Source organism: Galeopterus variegatus, unplaced genomic scaffold, assembly GCF_000696425.1.
Source record: "Galeopterus variegatus unplaced genomic scaffold, G_variegatus-3.0.2 Scaffold9725, whole genome shotgun sequence".
NCBI classification, from domain to species: domain Eukaryota; kingdom Metazoa; phylum Chordata; class Mammalia; order Dermoptera; family Cynocephalidae; genus Galeopterus; species Galeopterus variegatus.
In genome coordinates this window covers 1-11796 of record NW_007735836.1, presented here as the reverse complement: position 1 = coordinate 11796, position 11796 = coordinate 1, and the positions used below count along the sequence as shown (strand labels likewise).

The following is an 11796-nucleotide window of genomic DNA, read 5'->3' as shown; positions in this document are numbered from 1 at the left end:
CTCCTCATCATCCTGGAATTTTAATAGTGGATACTTTTTAGATCTCTTAGGTATGGCACTGACTGCCTTGACTTCCTCACTCTCATCTTCTAGGGAGATTAGATCTACGTCCTCCCTAGGTGGTGGAGAGGGATTTCAGAGGTCAGTCTTGGAATTGGCTTTTAATATTTTTTCAGTGTGGGCCACAGTTTCTGAAACTTCTGGGGATTTTTCCCTATCCTGAATCATGTCCCTGATTAAATTCCAATAGGAGAAGGCAGTAACAGGGACCTTTTCCGGCCCGAAAGTCTCATAGAAATCTTGTAAAGCGTCTCCAACTTGAGACCACCTTTTATAATTAATAGTCCCTTCTTCTGGGAACCAAGGACAAAGATTCTTCACACAATCAAAAAATCTTAATAGATCACTTGTTTTAACCTTTACTCCTTGCATCTTTAAAGCCTTTTGTAACTGTCTTATGTAGACGTCATGACAACTTAATTTTTGTCCCATTATTGGGCGCACTTACTCACCTTATCCTGATGTGGCAGGTTCCCATGGCGGACGAAGGTTTTACTCTTTCATTTTCAGTGGTCGACCCTCTGATGCGCCGTCTTCCTCACGGTGTCTGCCATATCCAGTGCCCCACGTTTGAGCGCCAGAAATGTCCCGACCTGTGGGATATCCAACACAGACCCTGGAGGGGGGAGTGGGAATTGGATGGGACAAGAGATGCGAGAAATGGAGACAAGACAGTATTCTGATCATCTTGTTTATTAGCCAGAAGGTCACAGCTTATATAGCCAGCAGGAGGGAATCAGCAGATAAGGAAGTGAGCAGCAGATGGTTTACTGAGAAAACTGCAGGGCGGTTTGTTCCGGTAAATGGAAAATTCCCCTGTTATCTATGGCAAGTTGCAAAGTTACCTACACCCATAGTGCACAGGAGGGGGAGGGACGGAAGATAACAGCAAACAAGGCTCTGAGGCCTCAAGGCAATAGCCGGGCTCTATGGCTCCGGACATTTAAATATTAAAAATCATAGCCAAGTGTCACATACCAAAAAAAAGATCAACACAAAAGGCACTGTGAAGATCCCTGCACTTCTCAAGAGCAGTTATTGGGCTCTATGGCTCCGGACATTTAAATATTAAAAATCATAGCCAAGTGTCACATGCCAAAAAAAAGATCAACACAAAAGGCACTGTGAAGATCCCTGCACTTCTCAAGAGCAGTTATACCTAAAATATTTAAGATAGAAAAAAAGTTATAAAAATGCCTGCAGCAGGAAGTTTCCCACGATCATAAGAAACTCATTCCAGATCTTAAAAGCCTTATTAAAGAAGCCCTCACCTTAATTAGAAATTGCTCCTGTTGTAGATCATTTCTTGTTCTTTTGTCCTAAGGGACATGAATAAAAATTGGGCATCATTATGTACTATTTCATTATAGACCTAGAGGAATTTGTTAGTTTCCTATTCAAGTTTCCATTTTCAGAAACAAATGACCCCAATGTTTTTATCTTCTTCTTAGTTCTGTTTACTCCATCTGGCTTTCTCTGAAGCTTTGTTGGTAAGCATGGTAAACTTCTGAATATCCTCATCTTAAAAGTATTGGGCAAAGTTCCCATCCTTACCTAAACAATCTTCACTTTCCATTCCAAGTCCTTCTTCTGAAATTTAAAATACGTATTATATACAAGAGTACTTCAAAAATGTGTGGAAAAATAGAATTAAAAGTTAATACAAATCTTTCCACGAACTTTTGAAGTACCTTCATATATGTACATGTATATGTGTGTGTGTGTGCATACACGTGTATATATATATCTTTGTGTATATATATATACACACACACATATATATGTATGTATACACAGACACTTGTCAAATTGATTTTTCAGCATTGCCACCATGTGGGTGACCCACAGTCAAGCAAACTTAAAAACTGTACAATGAAACTCATCTTCCCACCTCAGGATCTGTTCTTCCTGTGCTGCTCACTCAGTGAATCACTCCACCACCCACCTCCAGAAATATGGAGACATTTTTGACTTTGCTAACTTTCACAACCTTTCATCAAGTTAACCAGCGAGTCCTTTTTATTTATTTTTATTTCTCTCTCTCTCTCTCTCTCATCTCTATCTATCTTTCTTTTCAACTCAGTCTATTTTCTGCCACCTACTACCACTGGCCACTCCCCTGCCCCCGACCATAGATGGCTCATCTCTCACCTGGATCTCTTGCTTCCAAGGTGTTCTTTACATGTAGCCAGAGCAGTCTTTCTAAAACGAAGATTCAGTCATATCAATCCCAGCACCTTCTTAAAGTCCTTTAGTGCACCCTGCACCCCACCTTCCTCTGTGATAAATTCACAGTCCTATCCCCAGTCACCAGGCGTCCCTTCACCAGCCTCCAGCTGGCCTTTCCTGCCCCGCCTCTGACTCTTCCCACAAGAACCATCTTCAGCTTCTTTCTGTTCCTCAAATTGACCAGCTTTTTATTGCCTCTGGACTTGGGACGTACTATTTCTTCTTTCTGGGACACTCTTCTCATCCCTCCTCACCCCATCTCTCCTTTTTCTGGATAATTCCTATTGATCCTTTGGGTATCAACTTAAACAGTTTACTTTTTTGTGGAGAATTTCTCTGACCTTAAACTATGTGTGGCCCCTGCTGTGTGTTCCACAATGCCCTGTGTTTCTCCTAGTATTACACTCATTTGTAGTCATTACTTGGATAGTAAAATCTATTTTTAAATATCATATGCTATTAAACTTTCCTTCTCTCTATAACATCAGAGTAATATGTGCCTTTATCTAATTATCTCCCTAATTTTCTTTATCTTCTACAATTAATTTATGCTTCAATTTTGGGCTCAGGTTTCTTGATTTTTTTAAAATTAGAAGATTAATCCAGAGATTAATATATATTTGGAAAGCATGGAATTGTATCAGCTCTTCTGACCTCCCATTAGATTTGATTAACCTGATTATATCAAATTTTGAGTTAATTTGTGAGAATTATCCTGTGAGTAGTGTAATGAAGATATGGACAAAGCATGTTTTAAATGCATTCTTTTTAAAAATGACTGAGATTTAATGGAATAAATCTTTCTTCCTAGCTTTTAAATTGGAAGATGAATACTTGCCACGTATATCAATATGATTATTTTTTTCTCCTGAAGTTACAAGTTTATCAGGTGGGTCTAGAGAGTTGCGGAGATGCTGGAGAGGATTTATAACCTTTTTATGACTCATGCTGGGGCATCCTAGTGACTATTGTTCTCATGTGACTTTGGATACTTTGGTAATGAATATGCCATAGACTTGGTGATTATTCTACTCAGAGTTCGGTTTTGGTGGATAAGAGATCCTTCTCCAGAAATGCAGGTTACCACAAAGGTAAGGACAGGCCATGCCTACTCCAGAGTGGGCTTTCAAGTCCAGTTCATCATGGTCCACACCACAGATCAGAATATGTGCCATTCTCTCAGTTCATTCCCATTTTAAGGCTTTCCCCATCGGTGAAATTTATTGATCTCACTAGTGGTTAAACTCTTTATCATTTAGAACAACGGATCTCATGTGAAAACCACATATGAGCATTTAAAAAATATCAGTGTGTGGTACTGATTGATTCAGCTTGGGTGGGGATGGGGCCCATATTCAAATTTTGAGTGTTTTCTTAAGTAATTCTTGCATGCAATCAGGGTGGAGAACCACTGATCTAGGTCAAAGGATGCACCTCACCTTGTTTAATAAACTGATTTATCAACCTTCTTTACTCTATTTGTATATAGACTTTCACCTTCATCTTAGCCTCTCCCATCCCAGTAAATGGCACTTCATCTACACGGTTTCTCAAGTTAAAACCTGAGGCTCGTTCTTCTTTCTCTATTCTCCCCTCCCCAACCATTCCATCAGGAAGTACTATAGATTCAACTTCTAGCATTTCAACTTCTTTTTACCTCTGTTGCCTTTTTCTTAACCCAGACCATCCTTTCACTTTACCCAGACCACTGAAACTTCCTAACTGGACTCTCCTCTTCCAATCCTGTATCATCCTCCACAAATTCTTAATTTTTAAAGAATGCTGGTAAGTTTTAAAAATAAAATATTTCAAACATTTAAATAGAATAGGCCATCTAGGTTTATGAAATCTTAACATTATACTATATTAGCTTCATATATTTTTTTACATAAAAGAGTAGAATACATTTTTTTATGGTACAGCATTTTATTTTTCAAAAAAATTGTTTTCACAGAATACATTTTTACATTAGAAATTCTTCACACTTTTATATTTGTAAACAGGTTATTTTTGGACAAGTAAAATAAACATATTTAAGAATTAAGTCTCAGCTTAGAATGTGTAGTATTTTGATACATCTACAAGGGGGACCTCTTCCCTGAGTAAATTTTTATATTAAGAAGCTTTCCAAGCTCTTCTTCCTAGGATTTAGAAATTAGTAATATGAGATATCAACATTTTCTAATTTTAAAGTTTCCCTAGGACGTGTAGCCATCAGTAGCTGCTATCAACTGAACGGAGGGGGACATTTTCAAAAATTAAACACTGTCTATGAGTTAACAGTCTTTCCATTTCCCTTGTTTCATCATTACAAGGTCAAATACAGAAGATGTTTAATCATGTATTATAATAATAAAGCTGAATTCTCTGTAAGAGATTGGTAAATTAAAAGGTAAAAGCTCATCTAATAAAGTTTAGTTATGCCCTATTGCAATAGTCCTGAACAAAGGCTTCCTTGCCATTCCTAATAAGTATACAGTGAATAATCTTTCTTTTATAGTATTAATAAATATTCATAAAATGGATGAAACAGAAATGAGCTGTCCAGATAGGTGTCCCCACATGGGAAGTCAGTCTGAAAGCTGGGAGGGAAGGCTTTCAGGACAAAGAAAGTAAGCCCTGATCCCTAGGGAGACTAAGAAGGTCTGTTAAAGCTGTGGGAAGGGAGAGCACTGTGGAAGGAAGTGAGGGAGCATGTGGGCACAGGCCAGCTTGGGAACAAATACTACTATGTCCCAGAATACAACAACTGGAGAGATTTTCTTCAGTGAACACTTAGTGAATATTGAATGATTGTTAAGATTATTATGTCAGGGCTTCTGGTCAAGATGGCAGAATAGATGGACCCCAGCATCACTCTCTCCCACAAAGCAACCAATGTATAACTTTAAAAAGCAACGACAGCCAAACTGGGGCTGCTAGAGCTCAGGGGAAGAGGAGGAGAGACCTATAGAGTTCATGAAGGCAGGAGAAGCCACAGTGAGAGAAAGAAACAATTGCTCCCACCATTTTGAGCCCCTGCCACTTCAAGGCTTCACGGATTAAGAGATGGCAAAAGTGCAGCTGTGCCCTTCGGATGAAGTTGCTTGGAGGTCACAGGGGGAGAAGAAGGCCTTGGCGGCCCCCAGGCCAGCAAGACCACAAGCAAGGTTCCCGTGCACCCACATAGGAGCAAGGGGTCACAGACAACTGAAAAAAAGGAGGCACTCAGAGGCTGGTGAGTCATCACAGTGGACTGGTGCATGGCCTCTCCTATGAGAAGTGTTTGGAGCACAGGTGGTAGGGGAGACAGGCCCACCAGGGGAACATTGGGGCACAGCAAGGACAGCTCATCTGCCCCCCAATCAACGTAGGACCACTCAGAGGAGACTGGTCAGGAATATAGATCTGCAGGGGGAGCAGTTTGCTGAAAAGACTTAGGCCCAGACCAGAGTTTCTACACAACCCAAGTGTACCAGACCTCATGAGACCCAGAAGTATATACAAATCAACAATTAAAACCTGAGCTGCACAAAAAACCTTCCCCAGGGAATCAGCAGCAAAGCAGCAATTTAGCCCAACCACAGAGCTTGAGTGCTGGTCGCCACAGGAAGTTCCTCCATTTTAGAAGTAAGCAAAGGACAACAAATTAGTTCCAGTGCAGAGTTGAAGTGGTGGGAACAACAAATATTCCAACACAGAACTGAAAGGAAAATATCCACAGACCAGAGACAAAGTCTGATATTAATTAGTAAAGGTCTAAAAGCACCAAAGAAAACCTATAAAATCTAGAACGACCAGAAGCCCCCTGGGCTCCCAAGCCAGAGAGTGGGAAGGGCTGGGGGCCTCAGCCACGACCCCCCAAAGACCACACCCAGCCCAGCAACAACAACCATCAAGTCGCTGCAGGTCATGCCCTAGGCTCCCAAATGAGGGCAATGGGGAGCCAAGGGCCTTTCTGTGATGCTTGGCCACGCCCCCTAACATCCCCAACCAGCCTATCAGTGACCACCAAGCTGCTGCCGGAACCCCCCTGGTCTCCCTTGATGGAATGAGGGTGGTGCCACGGGCCTCAACTAAGGCCTCCCTCCTTTTTAGTCCTTTTGCCCTATTTCCTTTCCTCTTCCCATCTCCCCTTCCCCCAACTGCTCTGCAACAACATCTTAAAATGTAAAAAATAATAATATTAATAAATAAATTTAAAAATATAAAGTTTAGTTGTACTATGAGTTTTGTGGGAAGCTGGAAGGCAATCCCATTAACTCATCAGAGTACAGAACTCAGTCTCACAATATCTTGGATACAATTCCTCTCAAACTTTTTCTCAAAGATTAAATTCTGAAAATAACTGTGTGATTAGGAGAAGAGGCTTATCTCAACAATGGACTTATCTGTTATTTCCTCCTCATTGTCAGTTGAATGGCAGGACAGAGCAGAGGCAGAGGGGTGTACAATCATGTCTTAAGGTGTTAAGTCACAAAGGTCAGAGTTTCCACAGCACAGCCCCAGCTTTGCAGATGCCCACCTCATGGAAGCTGAAATAACAAAGCCTAGCATAGGAGCTCGGAGTGCCAAAAGGCCTGCCTCGGCAGCTTTCTGTGATGAATCTCCACGGACATAGTAACAAGTGGTCCCAGGCCCAGTGGCTGTGGAAAGTGAGGGCTGCAGCCAGGGAGTCGTCCCTTGCAGAGAGAGGATTCAAATCAGCAGTGGGAACCAGGCTAGGAGCAAAATCCTATCCCTCTGTCACCAGTCCATGGAACCAGAGTGGCAGCTGGGCGACAGGTGAACGTGCTGTGCTCCTCACCATCCTGGGGTAGGTCAGTGCTGAGATGTGTGCGGGTCTGACCAGTGGGACCTGCAGAAACAGAGATCAGCCTCCTTGGGCACTACAGAGGACACTCAGCTTCCAGAGAACTGCCATCTCACTCCTTCGTTGTTTTTTAAAGAAGGAACACTTTACTGTTAGAGTTGAAGCCTCCTCTACACCTCTCCTTGCTACCCTTCCTCCCTTCCTCTCCACAGGTAACCACGAATACAAATTTAGTGCTTATTAATCCCGTTCATATTTTTATAAGTTTGCTACATATTTGAATCCACAAACAATACGTAGCCTTTTTTTAGATATTGGTGGTATTATATAGATTCAGACTGCAGCTTGTTTGTTTCACTTAACATTATGTTTTGATATTTGTTTGTGCTGTAACAAGTAGCTCTGGTTTATTCATTTAAATTGCTGCTTAGTATGCTATCAAATTAAGAGATCGTTATTTATTTATTTATTTTTCTCTTGATCAGCAGTCAAGTGGTTTCCCATTTTTTATTTTCATAATCGATGTTGCAGTGGACATTTGCATATTCCTCTGCTGTACATGTGCAAAAATGTCTCAAAATATGTGACAAGGAGTGAAATGTGGGACCTTAGGGCCTTAACAACTTTGGTTTTGCATAATTGCAGTATAATCTTTTAAAAAATATCATTCAAAAATATTACTGAGCACCTACAATATGCCAGGATAAAGCAGTAAATAAGAGAGACAAAATCTCTACTGTCTTCAATCTTATATTCCAGTTGGGGGGAGTACAAGTATATCAGTAAGATAATTTCAGAAAATTCTAAGTGCTAAGTGAATCATACCATTCTTCTGTTTCAAGATCTGCGATGGTTTTCCATTGCATTTAGGATTAAATCTAACTCCTCTCCAGGCCTGTAAGACTTGCACCGTTTGGTCCCTGGCTCCCTCTCTCACTCTCCCTTTGGCTTACTGTGCTCTAGCCACATTAACTTTCGAGTTTTGGAGCTTACTAAGCTTTTTTCTGCTTTAGGACCTTTGTATGCATTGTTCTACCTTCCTGGAAAGTTCTTTCCACCATTCTTTGCCTGGCAAATTCTTACTCACGATTTAAGTTTCAGTTTACTTGTTCTGTTTTCAGAGAGAACTTACTTGATCCCCATAAAAACAGGTTCCTCCTATTAAGTCTGTCTCACACAGCTTGTTCTTTTCCTCAGGCTCACTTACCAGAATATATAATTATACATTCATACGTCATCTGCCTCGTCTACTAGATTGCAAGTTCCAGGAAGGCCGGGCTGGTGCTTTTGCTTCCTGCTGTACCTCCTAGTCCACAGCCTGACACATAGTGGTTCCTCTGTGAATACAAAAAATGAATACAAATTAGTGTTTTTCTGAGTTTGGTTGCATGCTCATTTTAAGTAGGAGATTTGGTTTTGTTTCAGTTTTGATTTCCCCCTCTTCTTTTGAGCTCTCCCCTCCCTGATAAAGGGTTTAGGATAGCCTCCACGGGTCCCCAGACCGGAGCCAGGCCTTATAATGGCATTTAAGGACTCCTGTCCTTGTGATATTAGAGATACCACAGCCCTAGTCAGAGCGCCAGCAGGCATCTGATCGCCGTGTGTTTGGTCTTGAGGCTATCACCTTGTCCACAGGCAGCGTCCCTAGGCCCTGAGTCAGATAAAACCCATAGCTCCTGATGGTGGTGGCAGCAGTGCTACCGTAGTGTGGAGGGCGTAGGGAGAAGCCTCACTCCAGCCCTTGGCTTGAAATGGTGAGCCTGGATCCAGTTTCTCATCTTCCTTGGAGCATTTTTAGTCTATGTTACCCCCCCAGGAGCCAATCTTTCCCTTCCTTCCTTCCTTCCTTCCTTCTTTCTTTCTTTCCTTCCTTCCTTCCTTTTTCATTTGAAAGTAAATTGAAGGTATTATGACATTTTGCCCCCAAATACTCTAGCATGTATATACTAAAAATAGACATTCTCCTACATAATTACACCACCACTATCACATCTAAGAAAGTTTATGTTGATGCATGGTATGACCTAACATTAAGTCCATGTTCAACTTTCTCCAATCATCCCCCCAAAAATATCCTTTGTAGAGTTTTTGGAATTTCCAGTGAAGTATCACACATTTTATTTGATTTTCAAGTCTTTCAAGTCTTCTTTAAACCAGTACAGCTCCCATGGCTTTATTTATTTATTTATTTTTCATTTTTAATTTTTTTTTGTCTCTCACGTTACTGATATTTTTTTATGAGTTCAGGGCAGGCTTCTGAAAGAATGCCAAAAATCTGCATGTTTCTTAATTTTCTTTTCCTGAATGATTAGATTCATGATACACATTTGACAAGAACACTCTGTTCTTGGTGATGTGTGTCCTTCCCATCACAACACATCAGGAAGCTAATGCTGTTATTTTGTCATTAATGGTGAAGCCAAGTTTGGTTATTTGTTTAGGGTGATTTCTGCCAGATCTCTTCATTATAAAGACACCTTTTATCTTTGTACTTAATAAGGAATCTTAGGGTGGCACTTTGAGACTATGTGAATATCCTGTTTAACCACCTCCTTTCACCCAATGATATGATAACCCATTGATGACCCTTGCTCGTAACCAGTATTATATTGGTAGTTGCCAAATACATGTTATTTAATTTCATCATTTCTTCTACATTTTTTAGCTGGCATTCTATAGAAAAGCCTTTTATTTCCTTCCCCCACCCCCATTTTTGGGAGTATTTTGAAATATCACTATGGACTCATAGGTTCTTCCTTTACAGGATCATTTTGACCAGAAATAAAGTAGCTCTCTTCTGAATATTTTTTCATAGTGTTTAGTAAATACTTTCTTATGCGTTTATCTTAAATGATATTTCATACCCAGTTGTCTTTGTGAAATAGTATTTTAGTAAATACTATATTCTGGGGTTCCCTTAAAAACACTTGTCCCTTCCCCAGTTTTGATATATTGTTGTTGGGTTTTAAAGTTCTCTCTTCACTTACCATGGCTGACAACTATGGTGGTAATTTATTATCATTTATGTTCCTTTGGTGAATTAAACATGAAACGAATCTCTTATTGTGATTAAAAATCCATGGGGAAATTTCCCAGTAATAAGATATCATATACAGAAATACACTTCTCTCTCCTTCTCCCTGACAACAATGCACTGCAGTTAATGCTGTCTTTGTCTTATTTTTAGGATCGAAGATTTAATGATGAAATTGACAAGCTAACTGGATACAAGACAAAATCATTATTGTGCATGCCTATCCGAAGCAGTGATGGTGAGATTATTGGTGTGGCCCAAGCGATAAATAAGATTCCTGAAGGTGCTCCATTTACTGAAGATGATGAAAAAGTAAGATTTCATACCTTTTTGTGACTTGTACTTTCCTTCTTGATCACTGACTGCTATTCTCCCTTAAAAGACAGGAATTATGTGAATAGCTGTTGGATTAGCTCATTCATGGACCAAGGAGCTTTTTCTCATGTTATAACAAAATGTAATGGGAATTTTTTGATATTTCATAGAATGTGGTATAATTGAAAATAATTACTTCATCTTTTTCTTAAGCTTGCTTTTCATTATAAACCTCAGTAGTGTTCTTGTTATTTCCCGATCTTTTATCTTTCTTATCAGTAAGCTTTTTAACTGAGGATCACACTACCACCACACATGGCCCAAGGGAAGATACGGAATATAGGAGGATTACTATGTTTCGGAGACTCAGCAGGTTCTCTTGTATTTTCATAACTACGGTGAAGAATTGTTTTCCCATTTCTTATATAAAAATCTCAATGAAATGAATGTTATTTAATTGTTGTTCCAAATTGCTAATAAAAAGAACATTATTTTTGTCTCTTTAGATGACCTTGGTAAATTTAGAGTTTGTCCCTTTAGTTGACTTCGGTAGAAGTAATGTACTTTTTACTCTGAAATTTTAAGTTCTTTTACCAGTCTTTTATCCACCAGCTAATATTAAAAGAGAGACTCTTCATAGAACTGAAGTTCTGGCTTTGATGCCGTTGCCTTCACATTGAATAGAATCTGGTTGAATATTTGTGAAATTCATGGTAAAGGCAAAGTTCAAATTAGTTTAAGTTTGATGACTGCCATATTCCTATTTGATTAAAAAAAAAACCTTTATAATTTAACCTGTTGGATGTGGGTTTGCTATTTTCCAGTGCTAATTACTAATGTATTAAATTAATGCAAATGTTCTGGTACAGAAAGCCAACATAAAATCTGATTGTAAGGAAAAAAGGAGATTTTTAAGAACAAGAGTCTTTGATTGAGGTCATTTCTGTTGTGGAACTGGAACAGCCCAAATCCCGGTAAAGGTTTATAAACTTGTAGAGGATTGTAGGACCTCAAATGATTTCTTACCAATTCAATAAACCATTGCAGTGTTATGAGGTGCTTCTGTTGGGGTCATGGGAGGCACAAAGGTAAATCCAAAACATGTTATGTCATCTGGAGCTACACAAGGCAGGAGGCAAGTGTCAGCAACCAGATGTGGCAGGACGTGTTACAAGTGCATAGGAAAGGGAGTTATTCTCACTTGGAGGATCCAAAGAGGCTTCTTGGAAGAGGTGGTATTTGATCTGACTTCTGAAGCAAGAATAGGCCTTTATCAGACAGAACCAGGTGAGAAGGAGAGGACGTTTAGAAACATATATACACGTAGGCCACCTCATCTACTATAAAAATATTTCCATGGAATATA

At 39.7% G+C, this 11796-nt stretch overlaps 1 protein-coding gene across 1 annotated transcript in view; it reads left to right on the top strand.

Moving 5' to 3' along the window:
- The window catches only part of LOC103609532 (dual 3',5'-cyclic-AMP and -GMP phosphodiesterase 11A-like), a gene marked incomplete at its 3' end in the record, with an annotated part of 53614 nt that extends 43187 nt beyond the window's left edge, over positions 1 to 10427 (top strand). Inside the window, exon 2 of the mRNA XM_008593839.1 lies at positions 10269 to 10427. Coding sequence (XP_008592061.1) covers positions 10269 to 10427 — 159 coding nt within the window. The remainder of the gene's footprint in view (positions 1 to 10268) is intronic.
- Positions 10428 to 11796: the final 1369 nt, after the last annotated feature.